Source organism: Emys orbicularis, chromosome 2 (assembly GCF_028017835.1).
Source record: "Emys orbicularis isolate rEmyOrb1 chromosome 2, rEmyOrb1.hap1, whole genome shotgun sequence".
NCBI lineage: Eukaryota > Metazoa > Chordata > Testudines > Emydidae > Emys > Emys orbicularis.
The window spans coordinates 130,587,182-130,605,180 of NC_088684.1; the positions used below are offsets into that span (position 1 = coordinate 130,587,182).

Below are 17,999 nucleotides of genomic sequence, written 5' to 3' on the forward strand. Positions count from 1 at the left end.
ACGGCGAACCGCGGCCAGTGGGGGCCGCGATCGGCCGAACCTGCCACGTCAGCAGGTAAATAAAACTGGCCCAGCCCGCCAGGGTGCTTACCCTGGCGAGCCGCGTGCCGAACGTTGCCGACCCCTGGTCTAGATGCTCAACAACTGCACGTTCTTTGAGAATGGCCACGGCTAATGTATACAGAACACCACAGACTAAATGGAAATTTTATAAAGAAATTAAAGTAGCCTGAACAGATAGTAAACATTTGCACCATACAGTAGAGGAAAGCAGAAAATAAATATGTTTTTTCCTTAAAAACATACATCCAACTACAGGTTCGAAATCCTTTCTTCGGATCATTCCCACAGTGTCCAAACCTATCTGTTTGACTATTGATTTCTTCATAACATGCAAGAGGAGCATTTTTAGAACCTGTAAGTTTTGAGATAAGATTGAGTATAATTAAAAGGAACACTAAATCATTTATTAATCTATCAGTACTTCTAACATGCTTATCATTGCAGTACCTAGGTGCTATACATGGATTAGAGAAAACCAGGAAGGATAAAAGTCTGTATTAAAAAATCAGATATCTTTCTGTTCAAACTGTATTTTTATTTAAATTAAATACAGTTTTCTTTGTAAAAATAAACTTACTTTAAAATTAAATTTCAAATTGTAACAACCTATCTTAAGGCCTAAATTTACTATAATCTAGTAATCATTTAAATTAAATACAAAAATAATATTAAGCAGTACATTTGCTGCTGAAGTTTTAAAGAAAGTCAAACCACTGAACTGGTGGAAGTCACTGACTAAGCACCTGGAACCAGAGTTTGCTGAAGTCTTAAAGCAGCTTTAGACAGCAGTAGCCTCGTCTTCAGGTGCAAAGAGAATAATTTATACATTTCAGTTTATTCAACTAATTCAGTTCCAAACTAGTTCATTCAAAGTTGAGAAACCAATTGGGAGATGAAAAAGCAGGAAAGCTTGTTCTCCTCTTCTAGTCTAAGAATAAAAACTAGGTGTGAGAAGATAAGATCTACTAGGTTTAAAATCATGAAGGAAATGGTGACCTGAAGAAATCACTTCAATTCACTAAAATATTTCCTTTGTTTAATAAATCCATTAGTTTTAAAGCAAAACATGTTTTGATAAATTTTCTTGTGTATCCAGCACATTTAGGGTTGTTTTAACTAATTTTTAAAAATTGTAAATGTTGGTTTTGTGCAGTTTTAATTGAATTTCAATTTTCATCCAAATAGAGCTTGACGCAAATCAGAAATAAAAAATTAATCGCCATTTATTTAAAAAAATGAAATGCATCAGTCATCATTTTCTAACAACAAAAAAGCAAAAAATAAAGAATCTGAATAAGTGTATATTAAGCAATATATCTGCTTAAATAAATGTACATATATTGTATATTCTCCTGATTAGCAACAGGTAATACCAAAATTCAAAGAAAAGGCTATATTTAGTTGCAATTCAACAATGCTTTAATGGTTACAAATCAGTGAGAAACAACCCTTCTCTAGGAAAATAGTGAAAAAGTACAAATGCAAAACATGATTAAATTTGATTATTTAGATCAAGGTTTCCTGCTTGCTGATTTGAATAATGATTTAAATTAATCTACCCTGCAGCAAAGAGTGAGATCTGTTCGGATTTGGTTTTCTAGTCTGCTATTTGGTTAGCAAAAAAGAAGACATATTTTACAAATGAATTTTAATTTACAATCACCACTTCATTTTTACTTTATTTCTATCAAATCTAAGCTTCTGGATAACCGCCATGCCTTTATAACAATGTTTAATATCATTGGACAACTTTAGACAAGTAATTTGGCCACTCTGTACCTCATTTCCCCACCATCAATAAAAAGGAATAAATATGGTTAATCACTGCTATAAAGCGTTTTGGATATATGGATGAAAGTGGCTATGTAAGTCTTTATTAATAATTATTATTATTACAGCATTTAGTGGAACTTGATTTTAGAACAAACAAGAACATAATTGTCTCCATTACCTTTTCCATAGATCCTCTGACACTCTATATCAGGAGACTGGCAACGTCCTTTGTAACAATAGGCAGTATTGTGTTCGCATCTGTGTCCATTCTGAACATAAAGATCAGTTGGACAGAATGCAGATGACCCATTGCAGTACTCATTGAGATCACACTGACTATCAGCCGTGGGTCTACATTTCTTATTCTTTGCCTTAAACTAGAAAAAAGTAGGAATAAGGAGACTGTACATGGTTTACAAAGATTATGGTCTATAATGTTTAAATAACAGAATATATGTAAAGCACAAGAAAAGATACAGTGAATAAGAAAATACCACCACCACATATATGCTGTTTAATGTGGTTGTCACTGACTGTGATGAATGTGAAAATTCCTTGTCAAATTCTTATATATATACTATATGTATGACTGCAGGTCACCCAGGGTTCTTTTAAATCATTTTCATCAATTTTTCCCTTGTCATGAAACATAAACTGATAGCCCCCCAAGCCCTCTGTCAGAGTGGCCCTGGTGATTTAGCATATGGCACTCTTCCCCTACGGGAGTACAGAAAAAATGTCCCACCACGATGCCAGGAGACATCATACTGTTAGAGGTGTCAGCTTTTGTATGACATGTAAAATATGATCCTTTATCTCAGAAATATTTCATTTTAAAGACTAATCCCGCAAAATTATGCACATGCTTAATTTTACACATGTGAATAGTCCTGCTGACCCTGTCTGGAGAACTTGTTCCACTAGAAGGTGCAGAGATGAGATATATACCAATCTGAACTTCAAAGAAAGGAAGAGATCATCAAACCCTAGTGCTAAGGGAACCCTTATGTGGGTGAAGTAAGGGAACTGAGCAGAAGGACAAACTGTAGATAAGGCACTGGACTGGGACTCAGGAGAACTAGGTTCAATTATCATCTCTACCACAGACAGCTTTGACCATGGGCAAGTCACTTAATCTTTCTGTGCTCTGTTTCCCCAGGTGTAATATGGTGATAATAATATTTCCCTCTCCCAACCTTTGTCTGTCTTGTCTATTTAGTCTGTAAACTTTCTGGGGCCGAGGCTATCTTTAACTATGTTTTGCCCCTTACCTTGGGGTGCTGCCCATCACCCAGGGAACCCCATTCCCCTGAGCCCACCTCACCTCAGTGACACACTGCCAGTCCTCAGCTAGCCCCTTTACTCAGGGGCAAACTGCAGTCTGCAATGGCCACTCATCATTGGCTAGGGGGTTGGACCTGCTGCCTTTCCCTGCAGCCCCAGTACCTCCTTAGGTCTTCCTGTTAGGCCTCAGCCTGGGAGGTTGCCAGGCCTGAGCTCCCCAGCTCAGCCTGCCCCTCCCCCAACACTGCTCTGTTGAAGGTACCCTGTGCTCCCAGGCAGCCCGGTCCTTCCCACCCCAAGGCTGGAGTGAGACTGCAGGCCTCCTAGCTCACAGCCCTCTTTATACCAGCCCTACCAGGCCTGGATTGGCTGCTACCTGCCTTCCCCTGATTGGCTCCTCGGGGCAGCCCTTTCCCAGAGCTGATTTTAACCCCTTTCTCTCCGGAGCGGGGTGCTCGCCCCGCTACACCCATGCAGTACTCAGGAGCTCCAGTGGAGCCCACTGTGGCACTTAAGCCCTACCAAACCCGTGGATTTTCTGAGCTTTGACCAAGTTGATGAACTTCACAGGAAAGTTTCTAGGCCAAGACATTTTTTGACTATAAAAAGGAAAAAAGAATTTTCAAAATAATATTTTTCCCCAAACATCCATATCAGAAAAGTGTTGTCTGATTCAAATTAAAAAATGCCATTAAAATGCTCCATTTGGCCAAAGACCACCCAGGCAAATGTCAAGTATGAAGGGCAGTTTTCACAAAGTGTGAGTATGAGTGCACACAGATGGAAAGCTGGTTTTCATCTTTAACTATGGAGTGAACAGTGTCTCTCCAAAATTTAGAAATTGTGTTAAACATATGATAATCCTGAATATACACCTTACCTTACAGTTTTGGCAACATAATCCAGTACCACACTTTGCTCTTGGCTTAAGTCTACATTTGTTAGTGCAGCATTTATCTTTTGCACACTCCTGAAAAATAAACCATAGACGCATTAGCTATTCTAAAATTTTCCTTCTCTAAAAAGTCTGTCTGTCCAAGATTCTCATTCCTTAAGAATAACAACTTGAAAGATCCCCAAAGAAAAATGAGTGTCAAGCAACAACAAGGTTAATACCAACATGAAAACTGTTTATAAATATAGTCCTTCAGTGACTTTCCCAAATTTCAGTTGGGTACTAACTCTCAAAGCACCATTCTTCTAAACTGAGAACAGTGGAATTTTACACTACTTAGGCTTTCTGGTATTGAGTACTAACCTGTGCTGAGCCACAGTCACACTGCTCTCCTCCTTCCACAATACGATTGCCACAGACGGAAGCCCTCTTGTAGGACGTATTCAAATAGGGCCTGTTAGAGAGGCAGTCTCCTCCCCTATGTTTTATAAAACTTTTGAAGTCTCTAATGCTGCAGCTGCTAAAGGCTTTTACTCCATTGGAAAGTCTAAAAATAAATTATCAATGAAAAATTATACTAATTGAAGATATTTAACGATCCTGGAGTACTTAGTATCATTAATGCTACTTTCCAAAATATTCAGCTGAGGGTCTTTCAGTTCATTTTGTAAAACTGCATTCAAATAATGTCTTAAGAATAAAAATTGGCAGAAATTAGCAACTAGAATATCATCCTTTTGTTTTATTATTGAGAAAGATATTAATATTCCTTTATCAGAGATATCCGCTAACTTAATTGTGCCTTTATCTTCCCAGAGGTAAAACATGGAATATCTAAATATGTTAGGGTTATTAACGGATAATGGAAATACATTTTCATTTATTTTCTTATAAACTAAAACTTTATGTGAAATATTAACAAAATCACATCACTGGATTATTTATAATGGCCTTAGTTTCCTTTAAATCACATATACACAAAACATTACATAAATAATAAAGAGTTACAATATCCTGAGCCATTTTATCAATACACAGATCAAATCTCCCTGTACCTGAGAAAAATAAATTGAAGTTGAACAATCTCATTGTAGAGCTAGATTCTGATGATGGTTTTTGTAACACGGACATCTGTCCATTAAAAACTAGAAAAGATATGCCATACCTCAAACAGAAGTTATTTATTTGATGAACAAATTACCAGGTGAGGTTCTATGGCCTGTGTTATGCAGAACACCAGAACAGATGAGCATAATATAGTTCCTTTTGGATTTATGAACTCATTTCATATAAATTAATTGCCACCAGCTACTAATGATTATTTGTCACAATAAACCTAGGCCCCAATACTGAAAACACTTCAGTGTGTGAACAGTTTCACTGAGTTAGTCACAGGCATCTGTTTCCATAGGGTCCCTTGGCTGGATTTGACTGAGTGACAGCAGGGTTAAATGATCCTATTGACAGTCCCCTGAGCCACTGGTTAGTTTATTAGCTTGTGAACACTTTCAGAAGATTTCTGGAGCAGTACAGAGTAGCTCATTTTTAGCTTGGCTTGATCTTATCTGAATTGACTATATATATAATCGCTTCCCGGCTCTTTGAGCTCTGGTCAAGTGAAAAAAATCTCTAAGTTATATATATATATATATATATATATATATATATATATATATTGAAAATACAATTTGAGGCTTAGTCATATGACCTTGAATGTTTTATCCAAAAAATAATTAAAAGCAGTTTCCTGGAAAAAAAGCAAAGTAACGCCCAGTGAATGCCACAGGACAAATTTTGCATTGTTACATGCATGCAATCCCACAGATTTCAGTGAGATTGCTCCCTTATTGCAGACTTTGTCCAACAGAGTTTAGACTCTTTCCACCACTTTCAACGGTCTAAAGGATTTTAAGCACATGACGGCCAGTAACTGTAATGATCATGCCTAGGGTAACCAGACAGCAAATGTGAAAAATCGGGACAGGGGGGCGGGAGTAATAGGAGCCTATATAAGAAAAAGACCCCAAAATCGGGACTGTCCCTATAAAATCGGGATATCTGGTCACACTAATCGTGCCACACTTTGAAAATTAACCCTTTCCATGCAGAATCACACAAACAAAAAACTAATTAAATAAAGCATTACAAAAAATATGAACAAGCCAACAGTGAATTCTGTTCCACTCTAAGCTCATTAATACATGGAAAAGGTAACAAAAATCTATAATCAAAGCCTACTATGAACCTTACAATATAAACATGAATAATGTATACTTGCATGCAGATGTGAAAAATTATTTTCAGATATGTTCTTTAGAAATTAGTTATTTTTTTTTGGTATACATAACTAGCACCCAAGACTTCCATTGACAACAGGCTAATTTGAGGGTTCTCATACTTCACAGGAGGCACTTAGCACTTCACACAACCACTTAAATCATAATCCATGGTCAGTTATAATGATTGAACTTGCATGCCACAGGAAAACAGTTCTCAATAATAATAATGCAATGTTCCATGAGGTATATAAATATAAAAATCTTACACTGCTTTGGTGTGCATTATGCAGGTGTATCCTGAACACTGACAGTCCCTAGAATCATCATATGCTATTCCCAGACTAAGCCCCAGCAGCTGTGCAATGATGACTGAAAATGTCTCCAGTGTTACAGCCCTTTGATACTAAATAAGAAAAAAACCTTAAAATTATCATCAAAGTAACTCAGTTAAAGAAACAAAAATGATGATAAAATTCTAAACCTTTCGGTTTCCTGCCCAGTGTAGTCAGGTCGTATTTTATACAAATTTCTGTACTTTTATGTAAAGAACCTTAAGACGCTTGTCTTCAATACAAGGCCAAAGTTCATGTTGACTTACATTCTGGAAAACTCAAATGAGAGCAATGAAGATGCCCAGGATGTGAAAAACAGTGCAGAACTTGACATGCAATATATAAAAGAAATGCATATTGTATTGCATATGGTAACTGTTCTTAAGATTCAATCCTGCAAAGTGCTAACTTCTGCCCTTGATGTAGCAAAACATTTAAAATTGTGCTTAACCTTAATTCATGATCAGTCCCAAGTTAATGGGACTACTCACATAGTTATAGATAAGCATGCTTAAGTGCTTTGCTGGATTAGTGCCAGAATACTCAGCACCTTCCGAATTACAGCTCTAAAGTACCTTAAAGGGCTAGGAGGAGACTATAGAGCAAGTAAAACCCTAAAATTCAAAGTTCTACTGCAAGATATACTTATGCACTTTAGGCCAAATTTTTCTAACCAAGTGCCTAAAGTCAAGAATCCAAATCCATATTTAACACATCTAAATACAAATGAGCTCTTTCTTCACGGATGCTGAGCACCCACCACCACTCCTTCTGAAGCCAGTGTTACAATGTTCACTAGCAGTGTAAATCCAATAATACTATACCAAGGCAACTCCTCCAGCATAGTTTCTGAGACAAATCCTTCCTGCAAATGTTGCCCCTACATAACTAGGGTGGTCCCTGTAACTAAAACACAAAAACAGACTCTTGAATACAACTATGTTCTTCGTAGCAGTGTTTAAAATGACAATGTTGTTTGTTTTTTATAGTTTAACTTTTACTTTCTATTGTTTACAATATAAACACTCTGAGAAATCTGAAAATATTTTGTAAACACAGTACATCTAGAATTATATTTATAATAATTCATAGTGTCTGTTCTATTATTTTTACAAGAGATGTTTGTTGGTCTTGTGGAATTGTGTTGGTCCACGCTACGACAGTCTAAAAGATTTCCAGTGTGCTTTTTTAATAATAGAGAAATGTTCTTCTTACACAAATAAATATGCCGTATCATGTGGCCGTAGAACAAGATAAGATTCTTTCCATTGTAAAAATCTTTGTAGTATCTCATCAGCTTCCCCTGTTGTACGAATTTTATTATTATCTGTCCAAAACTCCAAGGAAGACAGTACAATTGTCATATTAAGGGGGGTAAACATCTGAAAATACAACAGAAGAAACAGATGTTCAATTATGTTTTATGCATAGCAGTATTTTAATTTTATAAAGATTAAGCTAAAGGCCCAACTGAGCAAAATGGACATCATACAACAGCACTTGGTTGCGGGGGCACTTCTCTCCAACATCTGTAAAACTAAAAGAGGAATGGGGAGAGAAAAATACAAACAAAATACATAGTGCTTGCCCAGCAGACCAAACCCAATGGTTCTGAGAGGAGGGGTTTCTGTAAATAAAAAGAGGATTCATAAGTATTGCATATATTCAAATCAATAACAGGTTATAAGCCCTAACCCTGATCATGTCCACAACACTACAATTTCAGAGGCAAACAAAAATTTTCCATTTTTTTTTTTTTTAGTACAAAAGGCTGAATGAGAATAGAAAATTTCTGATAGGGGAAAAAATGGATTTTCTGATTGGCAGCTGCTTAATGAGCCTAGAGATGCACCAATACAGCAATCTCTTCAAAGTTCCTCCTCCTTTGTGAGACATAAGGAAGAAATGGAAAATTGGAAGCACCGAGGAGCAACCCTTGCTGGCGTCAACAGGTTTAGAGATATCAGGGCTCTGGACAAGTGATTACAGAGTGGAGATCTGTTACTGTTTGTATCTCTGGAGAAAAGCAGACACCTAGAATCAAAATGACTTATGGCAAACAGAAAACAGATAATAAAGCTAGACAAAAAACTTTATAAAAGTAAAATACTAATTAGAAACCAAAAACAAAAGAACCAAGAGTCAAAACAAATGCTAAAAGAGGAATAAAACAATTTTAGGGCTTGTCTACATGGGAACATTTTCCAGTTATACTGTTATAATTATACTGGTATAGTTAACAGTATAATAACCCTGGGTATGTCTACACTACGAAATTAGGTCAAATTAATAGAAACCGGTTTTATAGAAATCGGTTGTATACAGCCGATTGTGTGTGTCCCCACATAAAATGCTCTAAGTGCATTAAGTCGGAGGACCGCGTCCACAGTACCGAGGCTAGCGTCGACTTCCGGAGCATTGCACTATGGGTAGCTATCCCACAGTTCCCGCAGTCTCCGCCGCCCATTGGAATTCTGGGTTGAGATCCCAATGCCCGAATGATGCAAAACAGTGTCGCGGGGGGTTCTGGGTACATGTCGTCAGGCCCCTCCCCCTCCGTCAGAGCAACGGCAGACAATAGATTCGTGCCTTTTTACCTGGGTTACCTGTGCAGACAACATACCACGGCAAGCATGGAGCCCGCTCAGCTCAGCTCACCGTCACCATATGTCATCTGGGTGCCGGCAGACGTGGGACTGCATTGCTACACAGCAGCAGCAGCTAACTGCCTTTTGGCGGTAGACGGTGCAGCATGACTGGTAGCCTTCATCGGCGATCTGGGTGCTGGCAGCCGTGGGGCTGGCAGCCGTAGGGCTGCATTGCACCAGCCCCTCGCCTTTTGCCTTTTGGCAGTAGATGGTGTATTACGACTGGTTGGATCATCGCACATTAGCAGAGTCTTCCCTGAGCAGCAGATCGTGCAATAGGCCTGAAGGCCATCGTCATCATACAGGAAAAATGTGGCTATCAGTCTTAGTACACTAACTGCCAAGCGCCCAGTATTTGCTGCCAAGCACCCAGAAGATGCCGAGGGCTATCAGTCACGCTGCACCGTCGTCTTAAGATGTAAAAAATAGATTTGTTCTGTATTCATTTGCTTCCCCCTCCCTCCGTCAAATCAACGGCCTGCTAAACACAGGCTTTTGAGTTCAATCTTTGGGAGGGGCCATTCTGTGTGACAGTTGTTTGTGTTTCTCCCTGATGCACAGCCACCTTTGTTGATTTTAATTCCCTGTACCTGTACGCCATGTCATCACTCGCCCCTCCCTCCCTCCCTCCTTCCCCTGGTCCTTCAGATACTAGTTTCGCGCCTTTTTTCAGACCAGACGCCATAGCTAGCACTGGGATCATGGAGCCCGCTCAGATCACCGCGGCAATTATGAGCACTATGAAGACCACAAGCATTGTCCTGGAGTATATGCAGAGCCAGAACATGCCAAAGCTAAACCAGGACCAGCCGAGGAGGCGATTGCAGCGCGGCGATGAGAGTGATGAGGAAATTGACATGGACATAGACCTCTCACAAGGCACAGGCCCCAGCAATGTGGAAATCATGGTGTTACTGGGGCAGGTTCATGCCATGGAATGCCGATTCTGGGCCCGGGAAACAAGCACAGACTGGTGGGACCGCATCGTGCTGCAGGTGTGGGACGATTCCCAGTGGCTGCGAAACTTTCGCATGCGTAAGGGCACTTTCATGGAACTTTGTGACTTGCTGTCCCCTGCCTTGAAGCGCCAGAATACCAGGATGAGAGCAGCCCTCACAGTTGAGAAGCGAGTGGCGATAGCCCTGTGGAAGCTTGCAACGCCAGACAGCTACCGGTCAGTCGGGAATCAATTTGGAGTGGGCAAATCTACTGTGGGGGCTGCTGTGATCCAAGTTGCCAGGGCAATGAGAGACCTGGTGATATCAAGGGTAGTGACTCTGGGAAACGTGGAGGCCATAGTGGATGGCTTTGCTGCAATGGGATTCCCTAACTGTGGTGGGGCCATAGACGGAACCCATATCCCTATCTTGTCACCGGAGCACCAAGCCACCGAGTACATAAACCGCAAGGGGTACTTTTCAATGCTGCTGCAAGCCCTGGTGGATCACAAGGGACGTTTCACCAACATCAACGTGGGATGGCCGGGAAAGATACATGATGCTCGCGTCTTCAGGCACTCTGCTCTGTTTCGAAAGCTGGAGGAAGGGACTTTCTTCCCGGACCAGAAAATAACCGTTGGAGATGTTGAAATGCCTATCGTGAACCTTGGGGACCCAGCCTACCCCTTAATGCCATGGCTTATGAAGCCGTACACAGGCAGCCTGGACAGGAGTCAGGACCTGTTCAACTACAGGCTGAGCAAGTGCCGAATGGTGGTGGAATGTGCATTTGGACGTTTAAAAGCGCGCTGGCGCAGCTTACTGACTCGCTCAGACCTTAGCGAAAAGAATATCCCCATTGTTATTGCTGCTTGCTGTGCGCTCCACAATATCTGTGAGAGTAAGGGGGAGACATTTATGGCGGGGTGGGAGGTTGAGGCAAATCGCCTGGCCGCTGATTACGCGCAGCCAGACACCAGGGCGGTTAGAGGAGCACAGCATGGTGCGGTGCGCATCAGAGAAGCTTTGAAAACGAGTTTTGTGACTGGCCAGGCTACGGTGTGAAACTTCTGTTTGTTTCTCCTTGATGAACCCTCCGCCCACCCCCCCCCACCCGGTTCACTCTACTTCCCTGTAAGCCAACCACCCAACCCTCCCCTTCCCCCTTCGAGCACCGCTTGCAGAGGCAATAAAGTCATTGTTACTTCACATTCATGCATTCTTTATTAATTCATCACACAACTAGGGGGATAATTGCAAAGGTAGCCCGGGATGGGTGGGGGAGGAGGGAAGGAAAAGGACACACTGCAGTTTAAAACTTTAACTCTTATTGAAGGCCAGCCTTCTGATGCTAGGGCAATCATCTGGGGTGGAGTGACAGGGTGGCCGGAGGCCCCCCCACCGTGTTCTTGGGCGTCTGGGTGAGGAGGCTATGGAACTTGGGGAGGAGGGCTGTTGGTTACACAGGGGCTGTAGCGGCGGTCTCTGCTCCTGCTGCCTTTCCTGCAGCTCAACCATACGCTGGAGCATATCAGTTTGATGCTCCAGCAGCCGGAGCATCGACTCTTGCCTTCTGTCTGCAAGCTGACGCCACCTATCATCTTCAGCCCGCAACTTGCTCTGTTCATCCCGCGATTCAGCACGCCACCTCTCCTCTCGTTCATATTGTGCTTTTCTGTAATCAGTCATTGACTGCCTCCACGCATTCTTCTGTGCTCTGTCAGCGTGGGAGGACATCTGTAGCTCTGTGAACATGTCATCACGCGTCCGTTTTCTCTTTCTAATCTTCACTAGCCTCTGTGAAGGAGAAACATTTGCAGCTGGTGGAGGAGAAGGGAGAGGTAGTTAAAAAAGACACATTTTAGAGAACAATGGGTACACTCTTTCACGTTAAATTTTGCTGTTCACATTACACAGCACATGTGCTTTCGTTACAAGGTCGCATTTTTCCTCTTATATTGAGGGCCTGCCGGTTTGGTGTGAGAGATCACTCACGCAGTGCCAGGCCACAGATTTCAGCTTGCAGGCAGCCATGGTAAGACACAGTCTTTTGGCTTTTTTAACCTTCTTAACATGTGGGAATGGTTTCAAACAGTAGTGCTCTCATTTCCCATACTAAGCACCCGTTGGGTTGGTCATTTAAAATGGGTTTGCAATGTAAAAGGAGGGGCTGCGGTTTCAGGGTTAACATGCAGCACAAACCCAACTAACTCCCCTCCCCCACACACCCAATTCTCTGAGATGATCACTTCACCCCTCCCCCCCACCGCGTGGCTAACAGCGGGGAATATTTCTGTTCAGCAGAGCAGGAACGGGCACCTCTGAATGTCCCCTTAATAAAATTGCCCCATTTCAACCAGGTGACCGTGCTGCCATGCTTTGTTATGCAATGATTCCAGACTACGTGCTACTGGCCTGGCGTGGTAAAGTGTCCTACCATGGCGGACGGGATAAGGCAGCCCTCCCCAGAAACCTTTTGCAAAGGCTTTGGGAGTACATCCAGGAGAGTTTTCTGGAGATGTCCCTGGAGGATTTCCACTCCATCCCCATACACGTTAACAGACTTTTCCAGTAGCTGTACTGGCCGCGATTGCCAGGGCAAATTAATCATTAATCATTAAACACGCTTGCTTTTAAACCATGTGTAATATTTACAAAGGTACACTCACCAGAGGTCCCCTGTGTGCCCTCAGGGTCTGGGAGCACACCTTGGGTGAGTTCGGGGGTTACTGGTTCCAGGTCCAGGGTGATAAACATATCCTGGCTGTTGGGGAAACCGGTTTCTCCGCTTCCTTGCGGCTGTGAGCTATCTACATTTTCTCCATCCTCATCTTCCTCGTACCCCGAACCCGCTTCCCTGTGTGTTTCTCCAGTGAGGGAGTCATAGCACACGGTTGGGGTAGTGGTGGCTGCACCCCCTAGAATGGCATGCAGCTCCGCGTAGAAGTGGCATGTTTGCGGCTCTGCCCCGGACCTTCCGTTTGCTTCTCTGGCTTTGTGGTAGGCTTGCCTTAGCTCCTTAATTTTCACGCGGCACTGCTGTGCGTCCCTGTTATGGCCTCTGTCCTTCATGGCCTTGGAGACCTTTTCTAATATTTTGCCATTTCGTTTACTGCTTCGGAGTTCAGCCAGCAGTGATTCGTCTCCCCATATGGCGAGCAGATCCCGTACCTCCCGTTCTGTCCATGCTGGAGCTCTTTTGCGATCCTGGGACTCCATCATGGTTACCTGTGCTGATGAGCTCTGCGTGGTCACCTGTGCTCTCCACGCTGAGCAAACAGGAAATGAAATTCAAACGTTCGCGGGGCTTTTCCTGTCTACCTGGCCAGTGCATCTGAGTTGAGAGTGCTGTCCAGAGCGGTCACAATGAAGCACTGTGGGATAGCTCCCGGAGGCCAATAACGTCAAATTCCGTCCACACTACCCCAATTCCGACCCCCTAAGGCCGATTTTATCGCTAATCCCCTCGTCGGAGGTGGAGTAAAGAAACCGGTTTAAAGGGCCCTTTAAGTCAAAAGAAAGGGCTTCGTCGTGTGAACGTGTCCAGGCTTAATTCGATTTAACGCGGCTAAAGTCGACCTAAACTCGTAGTGTAGACCAGGCCCCTGTGTGGACACTCATATCCTGGAATAAGGGTGGCTTTTTTCAATTTAGCTTAAACTGCTAATAAACTAAACCAGAAAAAGGGACTCTTATACCAGAATAAGAGTGTCCACGTGGGGTGTGTGTGTTACACTGGCATAACTTAGTGGTTTATAGTCATATGCCACCTTATACTGATATAACTGCCCCATGTAGACAGGCAAACAGATTTTCACTTTCCTAAGGGACACAAATGGACAAAAACTGGGGACGGTATACTGCAGAGTTCTTACACTCTCATATGGATGAGAGCACCATGGTCTGTGGGTGGAATCTAGGGTTGATTATGATTGGCTAACATTGTGAAAGAGGCTAAACCTGCCTACACTAGGTGCTAATGTGTTTTTAAACATCACTGAATTAAAACATGTTATGTAACATATCTGTCTGAGGCAACAAGTTTAAAAACCCCACCTTTTTAACCAGTCTAGACAAGACTTCAGAGAAATACAACACAAGCTTGAGGTGAAGCACTTAAACGTTTTTTCTCTAATTGCTATAAAGATCTCCTTGCTGTCATGAGCCAAAAACTTGAGAGCCAAGAGTTAAAATCAAAACTAAACAATTCCCCGGAGAAAATGAGAAAATCTAGAAAATGTTTGACCTTTAATAATATCAAAGTAAAACATCCAAATTTCATTTCAATATGAAACAAAAAAGGCAGTAACTTACACTGTTGACAAATCCAAGAAGCTGGACTATTTTCTCTGTTATAAGATCCTTGTCTGAACCCAGATAGTTGTACTGGAAAATAACACAATTCTTTAAGTAACAGCTAAAAATCATTACAGTACAACATTTTTTTGGTCAGTCATTTCCCTGATGAAGCAGTGGAATGTTCACATGAGCCTCAAATTCTGAGCATTCAAATGTGTCTAATTATTTTAATTCTCAGTTTCCTTCCAAGTCCATAAACAAAATATGCATTGATCCTTTGACAAAATGGCTACTATATATCTGATAATTCCAGATTCCATTATTTTAACTGACATCCATGATTTCTTTGGCTTCAGCCCGCCACAGCAGTAGGGCTGGAGTAGCTGTCAGCCACTGCCCAGGAACAACGGCAGGAGAGTGGCCTGGGGATGGAGCAGTCCCCAGGGCCAGAGCAGCAGCCTGGGGCCGGAGCAGTGGCCACTGCCATTGAAGAAGTGGCCTCAGGAGCAGCAGCTGGGGCTGGATTAGCGACCAGGCTGGGTAAGCCCCACTGCAGGAGCAGCAGCTGGGGCTCTGACCATCCTCCCCATCCCGGCAAGGGTATTTTTAGTAAAAGTCAAGGACAAGTCACAGGCTTACGTGAATTTTTGTTTATTGCCCGTGACCTGTCCGTGACTTTTACTAAAAATACCTGTGACAAAGTTCCTCCTCTATCTTGGTGGGTCCTGCGCTTATTGGCGGATTTTCTTGCCTCAAAGATTCACCATGTGGGTTGGGGAACAGCCCAGAGACCTTCCCCTCTGGGAGAACCCACAGTCCAGGTCAATTGGGAGGTTAGGGGGGAACCCGGGCCCGCCCTCTACTCCGGGTTCCAGCCCAGGGCCCTGTGGACTGCAGCTGTCTATAGTGCCTCCTGTAACAGCTGCATGACAGCTACAACTCCCTGGGCTACTTCCCCATGGCCTCCTCCAAACACCTTCCTTATTCTCACCACAGAACCTTCCTCCTGGTGTCTGATAACGCTTGTGCTCCTCAGTCCTCCAGCAGCACACCCTCTCACTCTCAGCTCCTTGTGCCTCTTGCTCCCAGCTCCTCACACTCCCACCACAAACTGAAGTGAGCTCCTTTTTAAAACCCAGGTGCCCTGATTAGCCTGCCTTAATTGATTCTAGAAGCTTCTTCTTAATTGGCGCCAGGTGTCCTAATTAGCCTGCCTGCCTTAACTGGTTCTAGCAGGTTCCTGATTCCTCTAGTGCAGCCCCTGCTCTGGTCACTCAGGGAACAGAAAACTACTCATCCAGTGACCAGTATATTTGCCCTCTACCAGACTCCTGTACCCCACTGGTCTGGGTCTGTCACATACCCAAGACAAAATCTTAACCTTACTGATAGCTGATTATTACATCCCAGACCTTTAGAAGGACAGCCTTAAAACCATGCATTTTTATGACATGTTTTAAAAAGTAATGGAAATATATGAAGTAAAGCAAATTTGACTGATATGGACTTACCAAACCCTTGTCCAAAATGACATCGATTTCCAGGTATCTGGGGGATTTAGTGACATCTGACATTGACTGAAAAAAAGCCTTCAACATTTCGTAATTATTTCAACATTTTACCTTTTGTATCACTTATTAACACTGTGAGGTTAATTAATAAGGAGGTACATTCCTTAACACTAGATTTTTAGCTTGACTACCTATGCTCAGCTGTGCTGCTCAAAAACACCACCATTATCCTTTCATGGAGAGAGTTCTATATTTCTGGAAACAATCATAACCTTATAAACCTATGGTACATTATTTGTTAGACTAAAAGATTCAGTAATACAAATAACAATAACAGATTCCAAAAACTTCAGCATAATTTGGTCTTAATTTCTGTACCACAATATTAAGAAAATAGAGATGAGTATAAAACAAACAGACTACACAACTGATAACAACACTAAGGGTATGTCTACACTACGGGATTAATCCGAATTTACAGAATTCGAATTTTGGAAACAGATTGTATAAAGTCGAATGTATGCGGCCACACTAAGCACATTAATTCGGCAGTGTGCGTCCATGTACCGGGACTAGCGTCGATTTCCGGAGCGTTGCACTGTGGGTAGTTATCCCATAGCTATCCCATAGTTCCTGCAGTCTCCCCCACCCATTGGAATTCTGGGTTGAGATCCCAGTGCCTGATGGGGCAAAAAACATTGTCGCAGGTGGTTCTGGGTACAGCCTCACCCCTCCCTCCATGAAAGCAACGGCAGACAACCGTTTCGCGCCTTTTTTCCTGGGTGAACACTGCAGACTCCATACCACGGCAAGCATGGAGCCCGCTCAGCTCAAGACAGCAGTCATGAACATTGTAAACACCTCGCGCATTCTCGTGCAGTTTATGCTGAACCAGGACCAGAAAAACGAAGCGAGGAGGAGGCGGCGACGGCAGTGCAGCGACAAGAGTAATGAGGACATGGACATGGACATGGACACAGAATTCTCTCAAACCGCGGGCCCCGGTGCTTTGGAGATCATGTTGTTAATGGGGCAGGTTCTATCCGTGGAACGCCGATTCTGGGCCCGGGAAACAAGCACAGACTGGTGGGACCACATAGTGTTGCAGGTGTGGGACGATTCCCAGTGGCTGCGAAACTTTCGCATGCGTAAGGGCACTTTCATGGAACTTTGTGACTTGCTGTCCCCTGCCCTGAAGCGCCAGAATACCAAGATGAGAGCAGCCCTCACAGTTGAGAAGCGAGTGGCGATAGCCCTGTGGAAGCTTGCAACGCCAGACAGCTACCGGTCAGTCGGGAATCAATTTGGAGTGGGCAAATCTACTGTGGGGGCTGCTGTGATGCAAGTAGCCAAAGCAATCACTGAGCTGCTGCTACGAAAGGTAGTGACTCTGGGAAATGTGCAGGTCATAGTGGATGGCTTTGCTGCAATGGGATTCCCTAACTGTGGTGGGGCGAAAGATGGAACCCATATCCCTATCTTGGCACTGGAGCACCAGGGTACCCAGTACATAAACCGCAAGGGGTACTTTTCAATGGTGCTGCAAGCACTGGTGGATCACAAGGGACGTTTCACCAACATCAACGCGGGCTGGCCGGGAAGGGTTCATGATGCTCGCGTCTTCAGGAACACTACTCTGTTTAAACGGCTGCCGCAAGGGACTTACTTCCCGGACCAGAAAATAACCGTTGGGGATGTTGAAATGCCAATAGTTATCCTTGGGGACCCAGCCTACCCCTTAATGCCATGGCTCATGAAGCCATACACAGGCAGCCTGGACAGGAGTCAGGAGCTGTTCAACTACAGGCTAAGCAAGTGCAGAATGGTGGTAGAATGTGCATTTGGACGTTTAAAAGGTCGCTGGCGATCGTTACTGACTCGGTCAGACCTCAGCCAAACCAATATCCCCATTGTTATTGCTGCTTGCTGTGTGCTCTACAATCTCTGTGAAAGTAAGGGGGAGACCTTTATGGCGGG

The 17,999-nt window shown here is 43.1% G+C and overlaps 1 protein-coding gene across 1 annotated transcript in view; it reads right to left on the reverse strand.

Moving 5' to 3' along the window:
- Window positions 1-17,999, reverse strand: part of LOC135873981 (disintegrin and metalloproteinase domain-containing protein 18-like) — a 57,665-nt gene that overhangs the window by 15,611 nt on the left and 24,055 nt on the right. The window contains exons 7-15 of the mRNA XM_065398623.1: window positions 16,023-16,088; window positions 14,527-14,598; window positions 7,842-8,008; window positions 7,451-7,532; window positions 6,561-6,697; window positions 4,379-4,562; window positions 4,001-4,090; window positions 2,015-2,213; window positions 307-415 (exon numbers count right to left, since the gene is read on the reverse strand). Coding sequence (XP_065254695.1) covers window positions 307-415; window positions 2,015-2,213; window positions 4,001-4,090; window positions 4,379-4,562; window positions 6,561-6,697; window positions 7,451-7,532; window positions 7,842-8,008; window positions 14,527-14,598; window positions 16,023-16,088 — 1,106 coding nt within the window. The remainder of the gene's footprint in view (window positions 1-306; window positions 416-2,014; window positions 2,214-4,000; window positions 4,091-4,378; window positions 4,563-6,560; window positions 6,698-7,450; window positions 7,533-7,841; window positions 8,009-14,526; window positions 14,599-16,022; window positions 16,089-17,999) is intronic.